The 27734-nt window shown below is 37.6% G+C and overlaps 1 protein-coding gene across 1 annotated transcript in view; it reads right to left on the minus strand.

The window, feature by feature from the left end:
- The window catches only part of LOC102689798 (protein diaphanous homolog 1), a 141130-nt gene that overhangs the window by 104668 nt on the left and 8728 nt on the right, over positions 1-27734 (minus strand). The window contains exons 2-12 of the mRNA XM_069195787.1: positions 10110-10136; positions 8813-8974; positions 7969-8070; positions 6767-6897; positions 6081-6167; positions 5899-5962; positions 5451-5590; positions 4408-4513; positions 3911-4021; positions 3472-3590; positions 1250-1366 (exon numbers count right to left, since the gene is read on the minus strand). Of these exons, the coding sequence (XP_069051888.1) occupies positions 1250-1366; positions 3472-3590; positions 3911-4021; positions 4408-4513; positions 5451-5590; positions 5899-5962; positions 6081-6167; positions 6767-6897; positions 7969-8070; positions 8813-8974; positions 10110-10136 (1166 nt within the window). The remainder of the gene's footprint in view (positions 1-1249; positions 1367-3471; positions 3591-3910; positions 4022-4407; positions 4514-5450; positions 5591-5898; positions 5963-6080; positions 6168-6766; positions 6898-7968; positions 8071-8812; positions 8975-10109; positions 10137-27734) is intronic.

Below are 27734 nucleotides of genomic sequence, written 5' to 3' on the forward strand. Positions count from 1 at the left end.
TGTTCTTCTTTCTCGATTTTCACAAGGCTTTACATTCACCAGATTTAATCACCTCTTCTCCTATTCCTAATTAACTATCGCTAATGAGGTAATTTATGCAAAATGTTTATGCAGCCAAGCCACTCAAGTGGCTGGTCAGTTAAGAAAAATCTATCAAAATGACACAAAAACATTTAATCAATATCCAAAGTCTGTACACTTTACTCTAAAATTAAACAAGACATAAGTTACTATAAATGCTCAGTATATACTTCACGTTTGGAAAGCTAGATGTTTTGAGACCAAAACTTTAAAACACTAAAATAGGAGGAGAAAGGCCAATATACTGTTATCCCCCTCTTAAGTAAAAAAAAAGCCTGAAATCATTCCATCCGTTTGCAGAATATAAAATTGGTATGCAACAAAAAGTAATCTAAGTGCTCTTGCAATAGAAGAGGTAACTTCTTGTGCTCTAAACTATAAAAACTCACTATTTACCAGGCCTTGTACAATACAGTAAAAGCAATATAGTAATCAAGACAGGAATGCACACATTCATATTTCATGATTAAAATGAAGGTTTCCTCTTTCCTCCCATCTCAACCACTTGATATGCATATCTTTATAAATTAAACAAAGCACACTGTTACTCATTATAAGTCATTTAAGCAACTGTAATTCACTAAGGCTGTGTTCTCATTTCAAGTGAATGCCTCGGGCATAATTCTTAATTTGATGACAATCAATCAAACATACGAATGTGAAGAAAAGCTTCTATTAGATTCAATAGTGATGAATTCAGTATCAAGGAAAGTGGTTTTCTTTGTTACTGATTTTTTAAACCTTATAGTTCTATACAAATGACTGCAGACCTTTTTGGCAAAGATGCTATCCCATTCCTTAATTTATTTGGACATTTTATTATTCTGAATAGTTTTCAGGAAAAAAATGACATTCTGGATCTCATGTACAAACCGGAAAAAAAATTAAATGAACAAAAAAACAAAGTAACTATTTTGTACACAGATACAATATCTCAATTTTATTCTGAATACCCCCTCTTGAGTTTTCACTCTGAAAAATACTGTTTTTGTTCTGTAAATCGTACTTCAATATTTCAGAACACAAGGAGGAGTAAAATGGAGAGGAAAAGCACCTCATTCTGATCTCAGAAAGGACGTAATATTGTTATCATATGCAACAATTCAGTCAGCACTGCTAGTTTCACTCTAGAATGATAGGGGAATTTATTGTTTCTCACAGTTCTTACCTAACTGAGTAATCATTGCGGATGAGCAGCAGGTGTTGTAGAATTGACAGGAAGTGAGGCTCTGCTTTTGAGTCTTTTACCGTGTTCATCAGGATCTGGAAAATCTCAGCCACGTCAGTGAACCAGTGGTTAAGGACATTTAGCGAAGAAAAACAAAATGTATAGTAACACCATGAAATTGACCAAAAATTGACCAAACAGTACTGAGTAAAAGTCTGGCTGCCACCCTTCATTTTTTAGAAATGATTTCAATTAAAGTCACACTTACCCAAAGAAATGACCTTTATCTACAATATACATGTTTTTGGTTTTTGGAAATTCTTCATAAAAAGTGGGCTTTGTTTAGAGAAAATTGGAAAAACAAAACCATTCATGTAAAATAAAAATGCTAATCTGCTGTTACCACGGTCTTTCACTACAGTGTACGCTACATAAGATCAAAAAGAAAAAAAAAAGTGTGCTTCCTAATGTAAAACATGTCCTTTTCTGAAATATTATCCAAATGTTCCCCATGAATATTTAACCATGACCATGGAAAAATCGGCCTACGCTTTCTCCATAATTCCATCTTTTTGTTGATTGCCAATATGACAGACTGTCGAGGACAAGGCATTCAGCAGAGCTGCTACAGCTGGGAGAGGAGAGAGCCAAAAGGGAATAATAGTCCAATCACAGATCCTTTGTGCTGATGAATACCTGCCTGTCAGGAAATAAATGTGCTTTTTTCCCCCCACATGTAAAAATGATCAGCATGAAAATAATTTAGATTGAGTAATCAGGAGGAACAGTTGTACTTAAAAACAAATGCATGGAAGCCTTCTCTTTTACTTACAGATGGTCACTGTCCATGCCAAGTTCTTTTCATAGTTATACTGAGAATATATTTTTTTTACTCCTATTCCAAAAGGCTGGCTCGGTCGAAGACATTTTTTAAAACATGATAGTGTAATTAAAATAAGTAATATGTGTAAAAATGAAGAATACATTTGTGAAGACTCAGGAACAGGTAATGGCAAAATGGCGCCCTCTAGCACATTCTGAAATATTTCATAGGTTTTTTTTAAAGCAAGCTCAATCAATGCTCACTGGGTTTTTATTTGTGCATTATTAGCTTTAAAAGAACGGGTTTTCTGAAATAAACCATATTTTAAAATAAGCCTTATTTTACTGTTAAAATCTATACCAATATATTTGTAAATCACAGTGCAGTACTATGAAGTAGACCAATTTAGGACTTTTACAGATAAATATAGCTTTCTGAGGGGGTCAAGCAAAATGTGACGTCTGTACTCTTTAGTATGTTCGACAATCTTATTCTAAAAAAAAATAAAAAATGTTTTATATTTTATTTTTTGTGGGAGGGTCTGAAAATGAGCTAAGCTTACAAAAACTGACAAGACTGAAAAAAACCGAAGACTGTTTTTCTCCTATTTAAAACACATTAGCATTGTGATCTGGCTTTAACTACTAGCAGATGTAGATGAAAACTGCAATTTATCTGATTCACAATTTATACCATTTATTGTTATAAAATTATGACCTAATAATATCAGCTAATCTGATAATTCCTCTTATGCATTTATATCGAGTCATTATGACCAAAATTGACCAGAATAACATGCATATGGGTTAACCCAGGAATTTAAAGTGTTTTTTACTCTCAAATCTCCACTAAATTGCCAATATATGTTCTGGGAGCCACCTGGTGGCTAAATGTGTAAATGCAGAAAACATGTAAAGATAAAAAAGCAAAAGTAGAAGCAAATTAAAACAAGGGCCAATTACATAAATAAATGGAATCCAGAAATTACAAAAAATATTTAAGGTTTACTTCTTCCATTTACAGGCTCAATTACAGGGTTATTGACCCTGAACTTAAAGTGGAAAAAATGCACAAAAATAGGGTGGTGTTAGGATGGTGGGAAAAGTTAAGACAAAAGATTTTAAGCATACTGTTCTGTGTGCTCTCGTGGCAAGTTCTGTCTGCTGAAAATGTTGTTGTAACCCTACAGTACCTGAGACAGCACCTGGAAACTACCAAGTGATTTTCTCTCATAATCTGTAGGTTTAACCATAGTTAAAAGGGTTTTTCTGTAATAGAAATGTTAAGTGAAATCTCTAAAGAAAGTTGGACTTCAAGCATATCTCCCCAGACAATTTATTCTACTGAATGCCCACATGATGTACTGCAGCTTGCCACAGTAAATGGAGAAAAAGGATATTCCATCTCAATTCGGACATCTTCCAATCTGGCACGGAGATCTTCGGAGTCATCCTCCGCAAGATCATTAAACACAATCAGCTGCACTTTCAGCTCCTCATTCTCAATCAAATGAGCTTCCTTGTTTTAAGAAAAAAAAAAACAAGTGTCAGTTTACAATCTTAAATCTAATCATTCAGAATAGCTAAACAACATTGCTCATTAAAATGCTGTTTGAATAATAGCATTGTAGATTCTTAATTTTCTAACTTTAAAACAGTGGCATTTAAGTCGACACTGCAGTTCAAACTGAGTGTGTACCAATCACTTCAGTTTTTTAAATAAAATCCTGTTATCTGAATGCTGCAAGAGTCTTTGATTTAAATTGTAATGCGAATACCTTCAATTTTAATCTCTTACAAAAAATATGATGCATTAAGTAGAACCTCTGCAAAAAATACCTTCAAAATATCCCTCAGTCCCAGTCTCATCAGCTCACTCCGGATGTGGATTCTGAAGTCCAGCTCTTCACCTCTAATAATCAGGGCATTAATGAGCTGCATACACACAGTCTGGGGGGAACAGCACCACATAGATGTAATTAAACCTGGATGTACAGTACATGGGAAAGGTTATCACAGTTTCAGAATTATTTTGCTCACAAATGAAATCTAACTTGAAAGTCTCTTGGTACAGTGCTGTTAGCAAACACTGACAAAGCACTGTCAAGTTAAATTGATAAGGCAGTGCACATACATTTATCTCTGGAGTAATAAACCTAACAAAGTTATTGTTGGCTTTAGGGCAACTGCTTGTGAAAAATAAACTTAATACCCATTAGGACTTCATGAAGAGACATAACTGAACATGCAGGTAGAGTCAATAAGCTAAAGAAGAGTTTAGAGCATGACTGGCAATGAATAGATTCTGGTATAAAGTACTCTACGTCAGTCATTACCTTCAGAGCCACCATTGGCTTGTTCATTCCTGATAGCAAAGGCTGGAACCGTTCACAGTCTAATTCTTCAGCATTTTCTGTAATAGCTTCCAGCACACGTTCATGGCTGAATTTTTTTAAACAAAAAAGGGAGATTTATTAAACTGCAGTAAGTTTACACCTGGATAAGGCGCTGCAAATTCATTCTTAGAGCCACCGAGTGTAATTTATGCTGCATAAAACAACAGGGTTCACAGGAAAGGAGGGAACATTGACAAATTAGTGGATTGCAAAAATATTGGCCAGAAATAGAACCAGCTGAACCACTCTAGGAGTTAAGCAATGATAACTGTAATTATTCCTCGCACCAACATACACCTCTATTTTGAAAAACTATTTACTTTTTACCAACATTTTAGAGTACCAAAGGCTACAAAAAACTTTAAGTCATTCATTCTGAGTACACTGCTCTTATAACTCTGATATATAATCCCTTTCTAAGCACTATATTGACTGTGTAACACTTGAATCTTATGTTTTTGTATTGTATTGTTAATCATATTGCATTGATTGTATCCATTTTATAAAATCCACATGATGTCTTATGTATTTTACCATTGATAATTAATAATAATAATAATTGCTTACACTTATATAGCGCTTTTCTGGACACTCCACTCAAAGCGCTTTACAGGTAATGGGGTCTCCCCTCCACCACCACCAATGTGCAGCATCCACCTGGATGATGCGACGGCAGCCATAGTGCGCCAGGACGCTCACCACACATCAGCTATCAGTGGGGAGGAGAGCAGAGTAATGTAGCCAATTCATAGAGGGGGATTATTAGGAGGCCATGATTGTTGAGGGCCAATTGGAAATTTGATGTCTCAGTGAGGCCAAAGGAAATTTTCCACTTTATGTGGATGATAAAGTTGATTTTGATTCGGATGATCCAATCAATGTACTATAATTTAAAAATACATACCTATACCTACAAAAGTATTCTGTTTACCGAGATTCCTCAACTGAAAACAAGAAAGTTGCTACGGCAAAGGAGCACTTACAGGTTTTCAGGTTGTTCCAAGATGCAGATGGCCGACAGCAATTTCACAGCATCCACCATCATGTGAGGAACACGGGGGTCAATGGCTTGGACAAGGAGCCTGATTCCGTTATCTGAATTCAGCATGGCTTTCAAACCAAACTGACCAGGAAAAAACAACACATCTGCATTTTTACATCTACACCTTGACCAAGGACTGGACAAAAAACGCCGATTTCATGTGTAAGACAAGTTTGCAATAAGCCTAGGAAGTTCAGTTAAAAAAAACAGTAAATGTAGTAATCAATGATCTTCACATAATTTTAAAACACAAGGTAATAAACTTAAGATGAATTGCACTGCACAAGTAATAAGATTCGCCATGGGGATCGGGAAAACTAAAACACAAATGTAAGACTAATTAGCAGGAAATGACTAGACAATATATTAAGCAATTAATAGTTATTTACCTTGTTGTTCATGAAAGCTTTTAGGCACCTGATAATTTCATGTTGACACTTAACACTGATATTTCTGCAAAAGAACAACAATGAAATGAAATTATGTAATATACTTCTATTTTAATAAACACCTTGCAGACTTTCAGAAAGTTAAAATGAAATTAATCCATACTAAATAAAGAGATATTTACGTATAGGATTCCTCCTTGTCATCTTGCAGCTTCTTCAAAATATCCAGCAGAAGTGCCAGCCCTTCATTGCCAAATGTCTGAACCCAGCTAGAAAACAAGAATGAAATAACTATGAGAACAGTTTTGCTAAAACAAAACAGTTTTAAAAAAATCAAAGGAAACATTCATGGTTAATTCACTAATTACTCCAGATTTATTGTCCTTCAACTTTAGATCCACAATGAATGACAGAACATTATCAAATCTATTCGAGGCACATTTCTATCTCCAGTATCTGCATTAAAAACAAACAACGAAACTATTTCATTTTGTGAATGGATACTGGTGTTCTTTACCAGTGATGGAAAGTAAAGAGAAATTTCATTATAAATTTCTCAATACTGGCAATGTCCCTGGCTCCACTGCAAAAATGAAAATAAAACTCCTTGCTTGTAAAAATCAAAACCTGTGAATGTAAATGAACAGCTGTGCAAAAAGTTCTTAACCTTCAAAACAGCCTTGATTAATTTAACGTACTTGAATTAACTGATTGCACAGATACATTCTACATTCCATGTGGTATCTTAAATCAAGTTTCTAAAGCAGTTGGATGGTGTTAATATCTATGGCTAACAGCTGTGAAGTAAAGAATAAAACCTCCCCAGAGTTCAATTATTTGGTTACTTGAGCTTTGTTAATTGCTTTACCTGACTGGATTGTTGCTGAGAGAAACTCGCAAAGATTCCAGACAGCTGAGCAACTGATTTTCTCTTAGCTCCATCTTCAACTCCTGGATGTACATCACAGCTGACTTTGAACTCTCTTTCTGACTTTGGCCCTGGAAAAAAAAAAGAAAGGGAAAATGTATTTTACAACTGCAGACAATATAAAAAAACACACAAAAACACAATACACATAAGAACAAAAGAATGAACTGTTGAGCAAGGCTATGGCCACAGGTAGAAATGAGAAGTTGAATCCATTTATTTTTAAATTGGGTAATCTGTACCTCTGTTCTGAGGGGCACAGTACTGGTAATAGCCAAAGACTCCTAAACCAGTTCTAAAAATAGCTGTGCAAGTTCTAATTAATCAGCAATATGTTAATGTATTGTTTTGAACATCCTTTACCATATCATAAGCCATTTTCTCAGGTGAGAAAGGGAGTAACCCAGGGCCTGTCACAGAAACAAGGCAGCAGGCAGGACTGAACGTTTACAGCTACTGGAGAAACAGCAGGCCATTGCAGGGTCATGGAGAAAGAGGTATTATAGAATAGCCAATCTAATCTAGGCAGGATTTCTTTGGGCCGAGGGAAGAAGCTGGAGCACCCATAAAGGAAACACTTCACAATTTTTTTCAGGAAGATTTTTCAGGAAGATTTCACGCAGACAGCAGCCCAAGGCCAGACTCAAACCCTGGACGCCAGTGAAGCAGCACTATTGTGAAGCAGCACTACGAGCTGACCATACCCATAATAAATGGAGTCAAGAGACAAATACAAACTACATAACTCCCCGTTATTTTAAAAAGCCACTCGTACATGTGCAAGCCTAATATTAAAACCCATAACAAGTGGTCCTTTTTCTTAAACAATGAAAACAAACATTTAATTGATTTTAGACACATCTCTGCATTTGTAATATCTTTTGCACCATTCTTCTTCACATTTACATCCTAATCATTAACATATTCAAGGTACAACATCTTTTCTTAATCCAATTTTCACAATCGATATTCTGCTGGTATATTAAGGGTTTGACTAATCCTGCCTGTTGTCCTTGGGTTTAACGAGGGATCAGCAAATGCAAAGGTTCAGTTAAGATTATGTTTTAGCTTAGACATTTCCCTTCTGTTCACAGCTGGAATATGACGGGACTTATGGAGACAAGCCTGAGTTTGAGACTTACAGCTTTTGAGGTGTGTAGGTACTGGGAGACCATTTCCCTCTTAATAGCAATGTCCTTCTCTCTCAGAGGCTGCTGCTTCTCCTCATTCAGATTCATATCCACCTGCAAAACACCAGGAATGGTTCCTCACAAGAGTTCCTTACATTCATTTGGGGTACAGATGACTACATCAAGTGCTTTAAACACCTTTTTTCAAATACCAAACTACCAAAGCCTATTATCTAGTTTTGCAACATTTACAAAACATGGACCCCCCCATTTACTAAACCTTCATTTCAGCACCAAAGATTTCACTGGAAACATCAAAACTGTTGCATTAGTTTAAAGTGTGCTCAGACAAAACACTGACAAAGAGTACTAACAGGGTGCTAAGTAGATTAAATCATAAAAGGATATTTATAAATATATAGAAGGCAAAACAATTACAACATCCTGTTTGTATCTTCCCGCAAGCTGCACAGTGTCTGAAAAGGAAGTCTGCTGCTATTTTATTAACATGTTTTAACGTTCACTTCAGATTTCCAATTCAGAATCTTGGGTTGGCTAGGTTTTATACGAAACAAGAGAAGAATGTTTGATAGGTACGAATAAAGACTATAACATAAACATGCAGCTTAAATCATCAATTTCATCAGTTTCCCTACGGGATTAATAAATTATTATCTATCTAAATGTGGTGGAAAAGCCCCAACAATGTAGACCCTGCAGCTGCTAATTGCTATTTTTGTGAGCCTTGTAAAGAGCATCCCTCTTTTGGCATTTTCTTCCCTAACCCTACGAGAAGACAAGATCTGACCCACAGTACCAGGCCACACAGGACAGGAGGAAGTTCAGAGAGACTCACCAGCATCTGCTCAAAGAGTTCCAGCACGTAATCATCAGGGTGGTCGTGCAACATGGCAGCCTGGGCCGGAACCTCATAATGGGCTGCAGAAGAGTGCCGATGGCTGGGGATGTGTGGCTTCTCTTTGTCCTTCTTCATCCTCATGCTGGTGAACCTCTCCAGCTGTGTGAGGGGTGGTGGTGAGGAACGGGTAGACATTAGAACAATCAATGCACACCTCAGTTACCCGTTTGTCCACCAGGTGGCGAAACAACTGAAAATATGTACTTTATACCACAAGTTGATAGATATTGATCCTGTGAGGGAAATTGCAGCACTGCAAGTACTGTATATAACAGTGTTTATATATATATCGGTGAATTGTGTTATATACTGTACAGCGCTATAAACATCAAAGTTTAGGCTTCACTTACAATTACTGGAATTTGAAACATGAAATTCCTTCAGAAGGATTCTGGTACATGACGCATAGCTAATTTGCCACTAAATATTATTCAAGGTCAAAACCTTGAATGACAGATTCTAGAACTGTCCTTCTCGAAAAGAAAAATGGATTCCCATCACCTGAAAGCCAAGTATGTATATATTAAGGTTTCACCAAGGAAAAAAATGTTTAAAAAACAATTTAGCTCATCTAGCTTCCTAGAACAGTTCACATTTTTCAAAAAAAGTTTACTTTTTTCAAACAAAGACATCTGGAAATGATCTCAAATGTTTACTCACCAACAAACCCCCCCAACTACAAAAGCCGGCTAGATCTTTATAGGCAATGAGAACCCAAAAGTGCACAGAGCTCAGGGAAATACTTCGCATGAAGCCTAAATACTTGCTTGCTGTTCAACTCACCTGTACTATAGCATCTGCTCCCTTTACTTACCTGGTCAACTCCTGCTTTTGCAAGTCAACATAAAAATGGGACTTTTCCATAAAAGCCCATCTTAACGGGGCGTTAGACGAAAGCAGAGAAAGCGATGAGGAAATGCTGACAGCCATCGAGAAGAACTCCGATGCTGTGAGCATTTGAATGAATGTCATGTCATGTGAATGCCATGTCAGTGAAGGGTGTAGCATTGCAGCTGAAGCCAAATAACCGCCTAATGTTCCCCGGAGGCAGAGGACTCGGGAAAAGACATTGACCGAACCAAGGGATCCAACAATGAAGGGGCATGCACTTGCAAAAAGAAAAGGCGCAGGCTCTTTTATTTTGTTACGGGATCGAAGGAGGGGTTAGTAAAGAGACGAGGGCACAAGGGCGACGAGCGAAGGGCAAGGAGCAAAATCAGGACTGCACTCCTACCTCATCTGGAATCAGCCGCTTGAGAGTCTGTTGAAAGGGAAGAAGCGAAGGGCAGGAGAGAGAGAAAGTCAGTGAGACAATAAGAACACCCAAAGGAAACTACCCACTAGAGATGAGCAGAGGACAGCAGAGTGAGCAGCACAGTGATCACAGGGAGGGACTAAGAACGCGAGAGAGCCACATAACTAATACAGAGCGACGACGGCTTACTCAACCAGCTCTGTACCACACGCAGATAAATGCTTGCACATTTAAACATTAAAGAACGTTCTGCCACTCTTGCCACCATGCATTACATAACTGATCTAACCAACTTTAAATGGTGGAAAAAAATCTACCCTAAATCAGAGAATAACTGTGTTGGTTTTGATGAAACCAGAAACCGAAAGGAGTTCTAACGCTATTTATTTCTACTTCTGTTTTTTTTTTTTATGGATTGCGGGGATATTAAAGGTAAAACCTGTCTCTACTGTGGGTTGGAAATGTAGTTCATTTTTTTCTTTTGTCCTTATTCCCTTTGCCTAAGTCATTTTGTGATGTTGCGATATTTATTAATGTAGCCTGTCTACTAATGATCCCCCTATACTGTATTTGGTTAGCTACAAGTGAACACAGACACTAAATTTAATTTATGGTCCCCAACCCCACCCTAGTCCATTCAATCTTATGGGAAAACCCTCCCACTTTAAGTTGCATGGGCAAAGTTCATGCTCTTCCAAGATTCCAGTCCCAAACCCTACATTATTACATTGTTCTCATGAGGAAAAATGTCCCTTTGTACGTCATTTCACAACATGTCACGGCTTTCTGGTCTCTAACACCAATGTTTATCAGAGACTGATATATGATATTATAAAAAAAAATCTGGTAAAGAAAACCTCCACACTGCACGAAATGAACTTCTCATGCATGTTCTCATTGAGGATGCTAGGACCTGGGTGTCTTATGTGACACATTTCAGAAAAAACTGGGCTCTAAGACTTTTTACTTAATGCCACTCCCTTCTGCATCTAAAAAAGTACCAGTATTACAAAAAAAAACATCTGGTGCCTCCTTTCACCTTTCTCATTGAGTTTTTAGGTAAAATAACCTATCTTCTATCAGCAGATGGCACTACAGGTCAAGATATACACTCTGAAGCTCTTTGCCTTTGTACCACTTCTAAAGGGCTCAAGGGGGTGTTGTTGTAATACAAATTCTGCTTCTTTTACTTAATGACTTTTTACTCCTTACAGAACACAGAGCATGAAGATAGCTTGCATTTTTAAGGTATATTACCATTTATCATTTTGAAAAATTGTATTTCAAAATGTAAGACTGTTGTATATGTTTTAAGAGTCAGTGACATGGTGGCATGATGATGATGAAGACGACAATGATAATATTCCTTATGCTTAAAGGACACTCAACTCAAAGTGCTTTACACGTAATGGGGACTCCCCTCCACCATCACCAATGTGATGATCATGGCAGCCAAAGTGCGGCAGAACATTCACCACACTCCAGCTATCAGTGGGGAGGAGAACAGAGTGATGAAACCAGTTCAGAGATGGGGGTTATTAGGAGAATATGACTGGTAAAAGCCGGGAGAAATTTGGCCAAGACACCAGGCTAAGCAACATCCCTACTCTTTTTGAGAAATTCCATGGGATTAGTAATGAGTCGGGGCCTTCTGAAAGGATGGCGCCTTTTTACATGATTGATGACAGGCTCCACGTTTCCATGCCTCATACTTGGAAAAGGGTGCTTTTCTAATACCAGACATATGTTGTGCAGCTGTCTGATAACAGATGTATGTATTTTTGAGCTCTGGGTTCACATGCAGAGCCATGCCCATCTGAGCCTTGCATTTGAAAAGCTGGGTTTGTTCAAATTACTGTGTACAATCACTGGGAAACACATTTCGAATGATCACTTTTAATCACTGGAAAGTAGTCATCGGCAAGAAATTAACTGTTCCCAGTCCCGATTCAAAGACTCAGCACCTGTACAACCAGAAAAACCTGACTCAGTAACCTTGCAAACCAAGTGAAATTCCCATGGTCAAGCAGTCATAAATCTACAAACACACTTCAAAGGAAAACTACTTTACCTTCCAAATAATTATAATCTTTCCACCTCTGCCCAGAGTTATAGTAAAACGCATTTAGTCAAAAGCTAAAGTATATTAATTTACTTTGGGTGAAACGTAACCACCTTTTCCCTTTCCTTGGAAATAATCTTCAGTTCAATCACTCCTAGTAATTGTCGGCTAATTAAAGAGTGTTTCATGTACATCAAAAATGAAAGGAGGCACAATTAAATGTGATCAAAGCGTGGTCTTTCTATTGTGCTTCTCCATTGCACACCTCTTCATATTTCATACATTTCTCCTATCAATTTTTAATTGAATATGGACACTCTAGAGATTCACAGACAGAAAATATCTATTCTGCAATGCGCGGTATTTCTAGGACATAGCTTGTGCTCGGCATAGTAAGACAGCAGCAGATTACAAACAATAAAGCTCATTGTTGCGGCTATGATACCAAGTATACGGTTCTGAAATACCTATCTTGTGACATGCATGACGTGGAACTTAAAAAAAGGGTGATAAGGTTCTTGCAAAAGCATGGGAGGTCAATATAACTACTTTGAGAACTACCAACAAAAAATGGGGATTGAAGGGATACGTAATGCCCTTTGAAACAATGTAAGCTTGGTTTTTAATTAAAACCTTTTTCTATCAGACTTAGGACCCTGCAGTCCCATACTCTGTCTATCTACTTGATATCTGCTTTAAATCTACAATGATAACCTGTCACAACTGACAGGCAAAAGCGACAAAGTTCAGTCCTATGTCTCTTGCAACACATTACACCTCATTTTGTGAAAGCTTCCTCATTCACTTCTAAAATTAGTCAGGATGAGGTCAACACACTCAAGCTTTACAGCCTCAGCTACAATAACACAACTAGATATTTGTATTTGATTTGGATTTTTTTTCTCCATACTTACAACTTAATGCTTTTTTATTCTATTGAACTGCAAGGGTTCAATAATAATTCTGTGACTTCAACGTTCCAGAGATGCATAGACCCATACTTTAGTATGAACCAGCCATGGAAACCCAAGAAAATGAAGTTCTGTTTAAATGTGTTTAATTGCCACTGTTCACCAAATCAAGGCCTGCATGATGTTCTTTACCACCTGTCACCTTTACACAGATATAGTATCAGGATGTTAGAGTAATTAGTAATTAGCTCATCTTGGCAAATTAGGGCCAATACAATCTTCAAACTATTTGAACAGCACTTCAAATGCATTTGAAACAAAGACTGGTCTGGAAACAAACTGCCCAACTTTCTCCTTCTTTAGTGACTTGTGATAAGCATTTGATACCAGTTTACATCTATAAGCGCATTCCGACATCTGCTTTCTTCATCTCTGTGCTGTCCTCAAACAGAAAGGTTACTGTTGTAGCGGCAATGCTTATTAATAATACAGGAATTAAGTTTGCCTTCCCCCTTGCCAGTCTCTCTCCCTCATTTCTGTGGTGCTGGATACAGACAGACCATTCCATGTGGTTCTGATTTAACGTGTTTTTCTGTCTGATAGAGTTTCCTGATAAGGAACAACTCCCTGGGCTGAGGTTCTCCAGCCTCCCTAATGAATGTTCATCTCTGGCGCCTTTCTGTCAGGAAGATTCCAAGGGAGAGTCTCATCCCAGGTTGTGTACAACCCTAAGGTCAGAGAGCATTGTTACTCATCCTCCACCTTGATCAGCCAATCAGGAACTGGTAGGGCAGGGTAACTCCACATGGGTCTCGAATGCCCGCAAAACTTTGAAGTTCAATAATGAACCATAGTTCCTCCAGATAAAAGAGGTAGCACAGGGCCCAGAGGGTGCCCCTCCAGGTCGTTCTCAGACTCAGCTTGGACGATCACGTGACAGCCAGTGTGTCCGAGTGCCAGGACTTTACTTTGTTCTAAGAGTCAAGACCAGAGGTCGCCCGCGCGTAACCAAAGGATCTGCCCGAGCTTAGCCCAGCAGCAAGCCTCGTGAACCGCCGGTAACCCACCATCAACGGTCGCCAGATCAACGAGTACACTAAAGTCCCAACTGTTAGTATTCAGGACTAGTGCTACATCGGGAACGAACCGGTCTTCTTCCTGTCTAAAGAGTGTGACTTGCTCTGACCTGCAGCCACTTTTCAGGTGCACAAACTCTGCTAGTTCAGCCTGGTTCTCAGAGGCACCACAGCAGGATTCTCTCCCTTCTTCTCCCACACCTCCAGCCGAACCAGGGCTGCCTGGCACTGGGCCAGAGGACGCCGAATGGACGCAGCAACAGCCTGTTGCTGTTCCTTTGTGTCCGCGGGAGATTTGAATCCACATAAATTGGATGAGTATTCAAAATTCTACATTGCAGCTCGAGAATTCAATTGTTACCTCAATCCCAGTTGATGTCAATTTAATTCCTATGAATGATGTACTTGCTTTTGAGTATCTAGTGTAGACGTTGTACTCAAAAAGCTCATTAACAAAATAGTATACTGAATGTATTTATCTCTTGGTATTTGTAACTCTTCGTGATTTAATATATAACTTTTGTATTCTGCTAATGCTCAAAATAAGAGCTGTTATGTTTTATGTATTAATATTTTATGTATTAGTAAATGTACGCTCGTGTATTATTGTTTCTGTATTTCTAATAGCCATCAAAGAATCATTTTGTGATTTACTGCTACAATTAATAATTGTCCCAGCACATGCACAAAACCCCTACACTGTACTCGCTTGTGTGACTGCTAGGTTCTACGAGCTATAGCTCCACATTGTCATTCATGGTAGAAAAGGAAAGCTTTTTTTTTAATTTCAGGCATTCCCTCATTCATATTTAATGAATCAAGGTCTGAATGCATGAACCATCCCAGCTACCTGCTGCTTAAAATTCTTTCTGTATCTAAGAAAAGGGAAAACGCACCCTTTTCTTTTGTCTCCACCCCTCTAAATGTAAGTCACAAAAGTCCAAAAATTGTTTTCATAATTTACAATATTATTTGGGGATACCGTGTTTTAAGAGTAGCAGTATAATTCAGGTCCAGAAAATTCCCACATTTACAAAATTTTAAAATGGAGATTGTGCAATTCTAAATGACTAACAAAGGACTATGGACTTACCAACAAAATCAAGCAACGCCCAGTATATCTTTCACTGAATAAATGTCACGGAGTGGAATTAATTAAATAGAACCACTTTATAAGCGACTAAGATATTGTGTAGCCTCAATAACCTTAAATAAAAGCTTTAAGATACAAATATCTATATAAGTAAACAATGTGGCAGTCTGTGTAGATCTAGTCACCAGTTCTAACTTGGTTTTAATCATAATGAAGTTATACTGTAACCGAACACACAAGGTAAAGGATCTTTAGAGGTATAATACAGCATGGACTACTCTATTTGGAAAAGTCCTTTTGATTCTGTACACGATGGGAAACAGGGCACTGCTAAATTAATTAACAGTCACTGATAAGTAATATTTTTAAGTACAAATACTTATATACAGTGCCTTGCAAAAGTATGCAGACCCTTGACTAATTCTCTCATTTTACTGAATTACAAATCCTACATTGAAATTTTGTTTGCGGTGATATTTGTATTTTAAAACACTGAAACTCAAATTTAAATATTTTAATGTGACATTGTTTTATGTTAGAAAATATTCTTAAGAAAAACAAAAAAAAATGAAATATGCTGTTTGCATAAGTATTCAATCCCCACAGTTTAATATTTTGTAGAGTCACCTTTTGCAGCAATAACAGCTTTAAGTCTTTTGAGGAAAGTGTGTGCCAGTTTTGCACACTGTTCAGGAGTGATTTTGGCCCATTCTTCCAGGCAGTATTGCTCCAGGTTATTCAGGTTAGTCGGATGATGTTTGTGCACCGCAATTTTCAAATAGTGCCACAGATTCTCAATTGGATTGAGATCAGGGCTCTTACTGGGCCATTGTAGGACATTCACCTTTTTGTTGAGCCACTCCAAAGTTACTTTGACCTTGCGTCTGGGATCATTGTCCTGCTGAAAGATTAACTTTCTCCCAAGCTTCAGTTTTTTAGCAGACTGAAACAGGTTCTCTTGTAGTATTTTGCTGTATTTTGTAATTTTGCATAAGTTTAATTATATATAGTAAGTACTGTATAGATAATATTTTAAGTTTTATCATTTTTTTCAAATATACCAATTTATATACATAAATCCCAAACTTTTTTTTTCATTTTACATGTAAACTGCAGAATGTTCCCCCCCCACAATTCCAGATAAGAGCAGGTCAGCATTCTTTGAAATCTGATATGCTTGTACCCACTGCATTCTTGTCTAGTTTCTGTTTATAAAAAACCCACAACACTAAACAGAAAATCTGGCTATTTGTCAGGTAACTAACTAGTTCCCTAACATTTGTTAGGAAACATGGGTGACAAATGTGTTAGATGTAAGCAAAGGAAACATTTTAAACACTTTTATTGGAAATAATGTGTAACAGTAGGTGTTCATAACACTACTTTTATTTCATGATCCATACAAAACAAAATAGGTGTCAAACAGAATCAGAAGTACTTTACCACTATATGAACCATTTGGGCTAGCTGTTTAAGTGGGTATGAATTTAATGGAAAAAACACTTCTGATAATTATAATTCCAATTTCAAATTACTTTGTAAAGAAAGCAAAATGTGAAATTAAATTTCAACATGCCTCACTGGCTCATGGGTGTCAGAGTTCACAATACAAATGAATAATCAGACCGGAAACATGACAGATTCTCTTCCTGGTACAGTCTTTGTCAAGAACGAATTTTTTCACGTCATACCACACACAACGGCTGTTTCAGTACCGCACTCTTTAAATAACTCCCCTTGGGAGGGGCTTTAAACAGACCCAGATTGCCAAATTACACCAAAAGAGAAGTCTACTTGAGAAACCTCAATCCCACCAACTACACATGAGATTTCAAAACAGCGCAGGTCATCTTCAGTTTGTTGTAATTATGGCCACCGATCCAAAAATATATATTATTACAGGGCGAATAGTCAAAATACATCCATTAAAATGTGCAAAATTTGTGCATGACAAAAATATTAATTCAAATACAAATACATCTTTGCACAAAAATAGCATTAGTACGTGTTATTAAGGGATTAACCATACACCTTTTGCTTAAAGCAATAACTATCATGATAAATCCCAACACTGCACTTAAAAACACACTGTGTTTTTAACGGTCTCACGGAGTGAGGCTAATTTTAACGTTTTAGTTTGGACTTTCCCAATTCTAAAACTCTGGACCTCAAAACCTCAGATGTTTTGTTCCAGGTAAGCTCACACCTATGTAACCAAAAACTTTATTGTTAGAATGTTGTCAGCAAGAGCACACAATTCCTAGCACATACATTGCCAAGAAAAGACTTGTGAGCCATATAGCAATGGAAATCACAACTTTAATGAAAACCACAACTTTAATGAAAACCATGATGAACCAAATATTCAAGATCATGGTGAACTTCATGGACCAGTAGCCCAGCAAATGTCTCCCCAAGAAGTCTGCCAAAGACCATCTAGGTAAACTACAAGGCTACTGATCTCTTGACTGACAAGTCATAAATTGAATTTCCTGGCCAAAACCAAACACTTCTAACACAAGAAGTTTATTCTGAATGTCAAGCATGATGGTTAGGGTATCATGGCTTGGGACTGCTTTGCTGCATGGCTTTGCATCATTGGCAGAACCATGAATTGACCGTTGGATCAGGAAATCTTGGAGGAAGAGTGTAAGGCCATTCATTTGTCACCTGAAGCTGAACTGAAAGTGGGTCATGGAGCAAGACAATGCCCTACTGACATACACACAGATCTACAACAGAACAGATGAAGATGGTTTTTGCATTTTGAATTTTAATAGTGAGAGGAAAATTGAAAAACAAAAAATTGCCTCTAATGACTCCTGTGGCGCCTTTACTGAAAAAGGTTGCAGTCGTTGTTGTTCCTTTCTAAAACACAGCTTGCAGCTCATTTAAAATGCTCATTTTAACATGAACAAAACAGTATAGGCAATTACATTAAAAAGCTCCAAGAATCAAATGATGCTCAGGGCACATTATTAAGAAAAAATGAGAAAGTCCTGTAGGCCTCAAGGGCTGAATTTTGATTTAATGTTTGTTCAAAGGGATTTCACTGTGTTTGGTCAGGAAAAGGGCACATTGGTTAGCATCAAGGATTTGTTTAACGGTAACGTGAAGCTACTGCTTCTATACTGCATACTTCAGCTCTGCATATGTGATTCTAAAATAATTTATGAAAATAATTTTCATCCGGGTGTAACCAAAACAAATGACAAAACACTTGTGGCACTGTTAGGCGTTTTGTATGATTTTACTGTGGGTACTATTGCACTGCACAGTGCTTTGCCGATTCATTCCACGAGATGAGGGAATTCCAGTATAAACAGTAAATCAGCTCCACCCTTCCCAAATTATAGGGCTTCAAGCCCAAACAGTATGTTATAAACGAGCAGTTTGCACCAGTTACACAGATGCTCCGATGGCATCTAAGAAATATTTCAGTGGGGAAGGAGTAACTAATGGACTACTAAATTGTATTTTTATTTACTGCTTCCATCCATGCCTTTTTAATTGGACACAAAGACCAAAGGACTCTTTTTACCTTAGAGCTTTGATCCCTCAAAACTAAATTTAAATGAAAACTAAATACTCCAGTTCATAATGGCAATTATGAAAGTTTACTAGATATACAGTAATTCAGATGTGCTTCTTAGAAGCAAGAAACATTGACAGCAAACAAAATGACAAATCCTGCTTTAATTTGAAGGCAAACAGAGAACATACCAGCCTTATCTCTAGAAACAAACTCAATGTCAGAATACCTGAAAAATTACGGCACAGTAAGTTAAAATGTGACCGGATTATTGCATAGTACACAACTAAGTACAAATCTAGGTTACATTTGTCAAAGCTTGCAAACAACAGTGAAAAGCAAAAGAACAAAGCAACAGAAAAGCAGCATTCAACACATGACTTCGTGTTTTTATAGATATTTATACTGTTGATTGGTTACTATAGCAACCACATAACTGGCATACTTTAGAAAGGACGATATCACTGCAAGGTGCAGCCAGAAAATTAACCATTCTTTCTATGACAGCATATGGGGCACACCCTGAGGCTAAAAGCACACTTCCTGCACAATTGTTCATGCAGGAAGTTATCAAGATGTTGTCATAAAAGGGAAATTGATACTTCAGGGCACTGACAAACTGAAGTAGGACGAAGCAGACAGCCATAGTCACCAATGTATGTTTACAGAAAAGCAAGCTTAAAGCAGTACATGCCACTCTTCTAAGACGATACAAGGGGAAACAAATTCAACACAATTCCACTACATATCTAAAAGAGCAGAAACCACACTATAACAGCTGAAACAAAAGCCACAGACTATATCTAAAAGGGGTACTTAACAATGGACTTCATTCCGTGCATTACCATTTCAAGAGGTCAAATGCTGCAGTTCCATATTAGATATGCAGTTAATTATTTATTACCAATTGCTATAAAACCATCACTGATGTCCCTATTTAGTTATTTAATACAAGGATATTATATTCAATATTATCTTTTGGGTTTTTTTGTTATTTTGATTTGAATAACATGAAAAAGAAATGGGAAAGGGGTGTGTGTATTGTATTCAATCTGAGAAGTGGCATATAATTTATTTTGTTCCTTTCTTTACATCATGTAAGTCCTTGAAACGTTTAAACAACAAAGTCTTTTCTCCATTAGGTTATTCAGCTAATAAGGAACAGTCTGTAATACTCAGCCTGAGGTGTACCTTATACTGGTTAACACAGATTCCTTTGGATAACCTGGTCTTTTAAAGCCTTAGTACGGGCCTACGTACTCCACTAAAATGTGAAAGAAACATTGAAAACTTTCTCAATTTTGCCCTGGCCTGTGGGATCACTAATATGTACGGCCAGTTAAGAAATTACTACATCCACTACTACTCCTCCCTCAGTAAAGGGTTCTGCAACTGTAATCTGCAGCTATCGCAATACATTATACATCCACAAAATACAAAAGCAATGTCAGAGAAAAACTAGAATAATCAGTAAAGCAGTAATATGCCTAATACGTCAGAAAATGAATAAAATATATAAAGTTGGCTGTGAAATCTTTTTGTTCAAAGATCTGAGTGTCTCAAGTTTTCGTGTGTGAAGTTTTAACTTTTAACAGGAAGTCTTTCATGCTAAATTGATTTTTTACGTTTCATTAGCTCTAATCTTCGTGGCTTGCACTTTTGCTTGACTAAACAATATGCAATACGTTCTGCACGGATAAATTGAGCCCCGGAAGTTTTTTTTTACTTTTTATACCATCGTTGCAAGAAACGGGATAAAAGCAATGTGGAATTAGAAAGAAAAATTCCGATAAAGTGCGCCATGTCATCTAAAGGGTGCATTCATGGCGTTTTAACTTCCTACCAACTTCATGCCAAAAATACTCCTCTGATGATTTCTCGGACTTACTCCTGAATCATTCTGAACTAAAGTGGGTCTAAAGCCACTAGCTGCTGTATCACTGCTAAGTCCCCTCTCTTATCCTGTATACTGTAGTAGTCGTTTTAGGTTTGTGGCTAAACCGCTCAGGCCAAAGTGTGAGGACACAAGTAGCAGAGTAAACAGCACGAGGAGAGCTGCTGGGAACAGCACACTGACCCCAGATTAATCACTCCAGTAACCACCAGGAACTCTGCACCCTGAAACAGCACTGGCTCCTCACAACAGACACTACCTAATCGCAGCAACCGGAACCAGACGTTACTCAGCTACACTGTGTGGCTTACGCGCTGGTTCAACTTCCGAGACACGCCAGTTTCAAGAGGCTGCAGTCTTCCGAACAAATACCCTCGCTTGTCTTAACTTTTCCTGTTAGCTTGTGAGGCATGACTCCAAATCCAAAGAGCTCACCCCTGGCAGTTAAACCCTCACAGACTCAGAAGGCACTGGGGAGCCCCTGAAATGTTAAACAAGCTGGGATGCGCCTCTTCAGCACAGCAAGTAATTAGCGCACTGCTGCAAACTCAGTGAATAAGAGAGGACAGTTAATTGACAAAAGCAGGAAAAAGTTATGTTGCACACACTGCAGATCTTAAGTGTATTCAAAAAGTGGGTCATTCTGTTTGCCTGAGAGGAAATTGTTTCCAAGACATTGAGTTCAGCAGCCTTCAAACAAGGGGCCTCCATTTATCAGTTTCTGGGCTGGACTACGACACTTTTTAGTTTTAAATGCCTGACAGTAGTCACACAGACTTAGAATGAGTTTAGAAATAGCACAACCACTGAGCCACCTGCCCCCCTACATTTTCACATACTTTGCATCCAACACAATTTTCTATGCAAAGTGATTTAAGGGAATTCAATTTTAGGGAAATTCTTGCATGAATAGACTTAGTGCACTAAAGTGATCACTAGGTATAGCACTATAAAAGTAATCTTCAGCATCAATCTCATATTACATATCTTTAAAGGTATATTAAATGCCGTAACAGCCTAAGCTCAACGGGCTTAGCAACCTAAACAGGTAAAAAGATGGCAGATCATTTAAAAGATGTGCAGAAAAACGGTACATCATAGTCGACGTTTAATGACTCAACCAGAAAATGTCAATAGCACCTAAGAGTATCATTACTATTACGCATGAGTACCTAGAGAACAGTATTTAGCATTCTTCTGCTGACTGTAGCAGAGCAGACACTATAAGAGCCACTCAAAATAGGAAGATTAAACAGATTAATGTCTGTTGAATGAAGAAAATGAGCTCAGCCCACGCAGTTTCCTTAACGGGTCATAACTTCTGCCTCTGGTACACCATGAGAACTGTAAGCCACTAAAGTGTCAAGGTCTGTAGTGAGGTCTCATTTAGTGGACAGAAAAGCCCACAGCTTGTGTCATACAGTACAGTAACTAAGCAAGCTATCTTTGGGTTAACTTGAATTCACTAGTTTTTACACAGTTTACAAATACTTCGATATGACATTGAGGTTTGTGCTAGGTTTATTTCAATTTCTAATGCTACGATACTGTAGCTTTACATTCCCAGCAATAAAACCCCACACTCTTTGTTTCTATCCTAATCAAGGTAAACTACAGAAGCTACTTTATTTTTTCTTGGAGAAGAAATAGTAAATCCAAGAAGATTATAAGAATATACGTATGAGATCTATGGCTATAGACTCTTTTGATATTACTTTTATGCTTTAATTGACCTACTATAATTACTAATCATTTCTTACTTTAGGAAAATTCCATTTAAAACAATTAAGTTTACACATATCATACACATAAAAATTATTAAAATGATGGTTAAAGGGGCAATCATTTCTACTGTGCAACAGTACAAAAGGTACAAAACCCATTTTTTCTCTTGTGCACACAAGCCAGGCACCAAAGCAAAACTTAGCTACAAAGGTTAAGGAGGATCTTCTGATTATTAGTTAGGACAGCACAGAAATCTAATTCAGAATAAACATAGGGGGAAGATTACAAAACTGATTTCCAAAATAATCTTGAATCATTATCCATTTGTATCAAAGCAGGGTTCTTCATTTCATTTTACCATAAGTACACAGCGTGAAAGCACTTAGAGGCTTTTACTCTTGTGCTTCCCCATCGTTAGACACTGCAAAAAAGTGTAGCTAAGAATGTCAATTAGCAGCTTCTGCAAAATTTCCTTTTTCCTCTGTTTACCGAGTGAAGCTTCATCTGCAACACAGCACGAACTATCCATGCCTGAAAAGACACCAGAAAAAAAACACAAGCAGAGCCTTCACCACTTCTCCTTTTGGTGTCAAAGACAGGAAGCAACCTCCTTGCGTGTAACTCAGTAAGCAAGCAGTTGGCTCTTCACACAGTAGTGCAGACAGTAGAAAGCACCGGCAAGCTCTTCACATGAAACAGGAAATAAGGCCGGACCCAAGCACCAATGAAAAGCTGGCAGCACATGCATTTCAGCAACTCATCTAAACATGCAACTTAGTCTTCTGCAATCGGGTGAGTGCTTCTTGCGAAGCACATGTTCACTCAGTTCCAGTGCCAAAGTGATTCCCCGACTCCAAAAAATTTTTTTTTTTTTTTCCAGACAGGGCTGAAAAAAGAATCCCCTTTGCACAAATGCTAATTTGGGGAAAAAACATAAGTTTCTAACAAAACATGTTTGTTCTTTGTACTACTACATGTTACAGGGAGACCAATTTAAAAACAGAGCACACTGTACTCAGCTACTCAACAAGATCAGATATAAGGCTAAGACTCAGGGCTGAGTCACCAGAATGCAGCAGGTCAGCGAGGTCTTTGATCATCTGGTTGAAGGGAGGTGACCAGTTTGAGGAGGAGGTGTGTAAACACCAACTGCTTTCTCAGCAGCTATCCGAAGTTCAAGCTCCCATTCACATACAGTGAGAAAATACAAAGGCCGAACTTCTGTCAACAGCCGTTCACACCTACGCAGCGAATGTATTTTTAACATGTTTGAAACACTGAAGGGGACAATGCAGATTCCCTGCCTCTAACTTGAAGCTCAGAATAAAATATAAACAAAGAATATGATTATTTTCAGTTTCTCAGTTTATAAGACAATCTGTCCTTTCTTTTTCTTGGCCAAATATGGCTGATCCAGAAGCCATTTTTGATACACTGTTCAATCCTAATATAATTTGTTCTTAACCTCTCCATAGTCTTAAATGATCCAAAAGTTAACCATCTTATTCTTCTTGTACTTAACGTTACTCATCTTTATCCAATCCCATCATTTATTTGGGTCCTGATCATCAATCTACACGTTGTATGTGTTTTTTCACCTAAAAACTTAACTAGTCTCTTAGATTTAGTTTCATAGTTGTGTCTCCTGCATTCATCTGATTTAATTATTCAATCTTTCACATTACTATACAGCGCAAAATAAATCAATGGGTTAAAACAAACTAGACACACTTGAAGTACTGCATAATACTCCAAATATGAAGACAATCTCCCTCATTATACCAGGCAAAATTAATTTGCCATTATGCATTTATATACATGCCTGATAAAAACAGAGTACGAAAAAGACCTAGTTCAGTAAGAAACGGGAATAAGGGCTTAAATACAACATACCAGAAGGCATACCAAAGTAGATTATCCATTCCAAGAAGCAGCTGATTTGCACTACCTAAACCTATTGGCCAACAGCAGCCTAACAAAACCTGATTCTAAATCTCTGTAGCACTTACACTGATAAATTCTAAGCCTAGGCAATTACCGACATGTACTGCATTAGTGTTGAACAAGTAGTTATGTACGCAAGTCCACAGCAAACAGTACATACGTGTACAAGGTGAGATAAATTCACACTAAAACAAAAACTCTGCTTAGGAGAGGGTAAGGTTGTTCTCATTCCAACATTAATGCCATTCATCTTCAAAAAGCAAACATGAAGCTGAACCTAGACAGGGCCATCAGCTTTGGGGGAAAAAAAGCAAAATAAGGGAAAATGCATTCAAATAAAGGACATGATCGACTGCAATTCAGTTCATTATTGCTTAACCAAGGGCATTTGACAAAGAAAACAAACAAAGATTGCGATGCAATGTGCCACTTTCTTTCAGCAAATAAGGAATAAAAATGTGTCCTTATTTAAAACTTTTGTCTTGTAACTTCTGGTCTGCTAATAGATTTTGTTACAGAAAACACAGCTTTCTGCACAAGGCAAACTATGATCTGTAACACTACAAGCTAAAAATGGAAACAGTATCTTTCATCGTTCATTGAATTTCTTGTTGAGACCTACTAAAACAGCCCCTGGAGAAAGTGTTCACTTCCTGCCTTCTGTGCAATGCATTTCCTGTCACTGCTCATTTTGTGCTCACAGTAATTACTAAGCAGCATATGCCATAACTGGTTTAAAAATAGCATAACTGTATCAGCTTAGGTGGTCCTCATGAAAAAGATGACAAACTATGCCAAAAGAAAGTTTGACATACAGTTTGAGTATCTCAGACTATATTTATGGAGTATTTTAAAAACATATATATTGGTTCAACAAAACGAAGGTAGAGATAAATATATAAACAATTGACCATGTTTAAAAGATTAAATGTTTTCTCTCATTTTAATTGGATACATTTCACAGTTAACCTCAGTTCTTAATTTATGCGTTGATTGCCAGGCTCTATTCTTTATAACTAATCAACTGGGGGGAAAAAAGTTCCTAAAAGTCTTGTAGCCTACATTATTAAACCCAGTGCATTGGAGACAAGCTACAGCACAGAACAACTATTCTGTGCTTGTTGCTTAGTAACAGAAAGAATCAAGGTCATCAGAAGGTATTGCTATCAACTATTCACTTTTTACAAAAAATAGAAATAATCATTATTCTTGGCCACTGTACATTCTCTTCAAAAAAGAGAACTGGATCGCTTTGCCTTCAAAAAAAGGGATCCATAAGAAATAAAAAATCATAATTTACCCTGTATTTCCATGATTTCACAGTGAAAGAAAACTGGCTTACATACAAATGATTGTAATTATAATTATTTTCATACACACTCCTGAACAGCCATATACTGTACTAAGATCGCCAAAAGTGGGTGGGAATACCAAAGCAGGAAGAAAGCAATACAAAAAAAGATTTTTTTTCTCCAAAACAATCCCTCAAAATGAAATGTTTGTCTGTCAGCAGGGCTCAAGATTACTCAAGCAACAACTGTCGAAACACTGCGTATAGAAATTGTGCAACTAGGATAGCTGGATATGATAAATTTAGCGTGCAAGGCTTGTGGTCCCTGTTAACTGAGGTTTGCTGCATCTTAAGCAGGCCCATCGGACAGATAATGCTATTTGAAACCTCTGGCCCTAATTCCTTAAACCATGGACAGCAGGTCAGGGATCGTGATTCTGCAACAGGGGGAGGGGAAAGAGAAAACTGAACCAAACAGACAAACAGGTGGATTCTCAAAACGTACACTCAGGTGACTGAAACAAAGAGGGCTCTAAAAGATGACAGGGCTGTATAAAGAAAGCAATGACTACTTTGAATAGGCTGCTTGAGGTATTCTGAAATCTGATAAGGGGTCGCTCAGCTAAACTCAAACTTATTGCAGCCGAAGCTATAAGTTTGGACTGAGGAACCAGGTAGGACAGTGTAAACGCTTTCCAGATAAATGATCAAAGACACTTATTTCAACAGATTGGTGAATATATGGATGCATTAGTGTTATCCAAAATGGTGATGATGATGGGATCCTTGAATCAATAATAATTCCTTGCATTTATATAGACTATTTAATTCCAAAAGAGCTGAAAGAGTGTTCCCCTTGGGAGGGGATTCACTCCAGTCACCTGTGACGTGCAGCAACTCGACTAACCAGCAGGTGAGACAGAGAAGTCAATGATGGTGGAACTTTCAGTAGGGCAGAATGTACAAGCCTGGAGGCTAATTTAGCCAGGACACTGGGGTTACAACTCTCACTCTTTCTAAAACTGCCAGGGGATCGTTGATGATGACAAAATGGTTACAAAATGCCATTCAGCCCATCTAGCTTGGCAGTTAGTAGCTATGTAATCCAAGCATTTCATCCATCTGTTTCTTGAAGGAAACCAGAGTAACAGGTTCAGCATCATAACTAAGCAACTTGTTCCTTACCCTTACAATCCAAAAACGCAATGCTGCCCCATGTGAGGAATAAACTCACAGATCACAGAGAGTCTGTCTCCCATAGTCAGGACCTCAAATTAATTTGAGCCATTAGTGTCTTATTCCAGGAAATCAGTTGTCTTCTTTAAAGAGTCAAGTATTAGAGTACACTGTTAGCTTTATATCCATATACACCTCAGTCTGCTCATCTTATCTAAACCCTTGTATCACTAACTCAAGCTAAGAAACAGCATAGCTAATAAACTGTATTCCCAATGGCAGCCTGAGCCATGAGCTGTTCATAGCTGCATCAAGGAATTAGATACATCTAGGCTGAACTTGACATAAGCCTCCCACTTAACACACAATCTGCAAAATTGTTATAAAACAGAATAGAAAATTGTCGTTTTCTCTAAACTCTTTTGAGGCTGTGCCAGCCTCAGAAATAATGCCCAAAAAGAATTCCAGGTAAACTGCACAAAAAAGGTAGTTTCGGTGAATTAAACAGGCTGTTTCAGATGTTTCATTTTTATTGTCACTTTGTGAATTTGACAGTATTTGAGAACTTCTGGAAGAAGAATCCTCAGTGACAGAAAGTCAATTTTAGCATTTAAAGAAGCCTCACAAACCTTCCAGCACAGTTACCCTAATAAGATTATTTCTACTACAACAGTACTTAACCTTAACGTTAGTCCTTCTGTTAAGACTTTTGATAAATCAGTTGACAAGCCTAATAGCAAAGAAAAATTCAAGTCCAATTAGTCATCCCCGCCTACACCACAAAAAGTCCCACAACACTATCTGCTAAAGCCTACACTAAGGACGTGATTGCCGCCACATTATGATTTTAATATTTTTAGGCATATTAATGCATTTCCTATCAAATGAAAGGGCAAACAA

Source organism: Lepisosteus oculatus, chromosome 11 (genome assembly GCF_040954835.1).
Source record: "Lepisosteus oculatus isolate fLepOcu1 chromosome 11, fLepOcu1.hap2, whole genome shotgun sequence".
In the NCBI taxonomy this organism is placed as follows: Eukaryota; Metazoa; Chordata; class Actinopteri; order Semionotiformes; family Lepisosteidae; genus Lepisosteus; species Lepisosteus oculatus.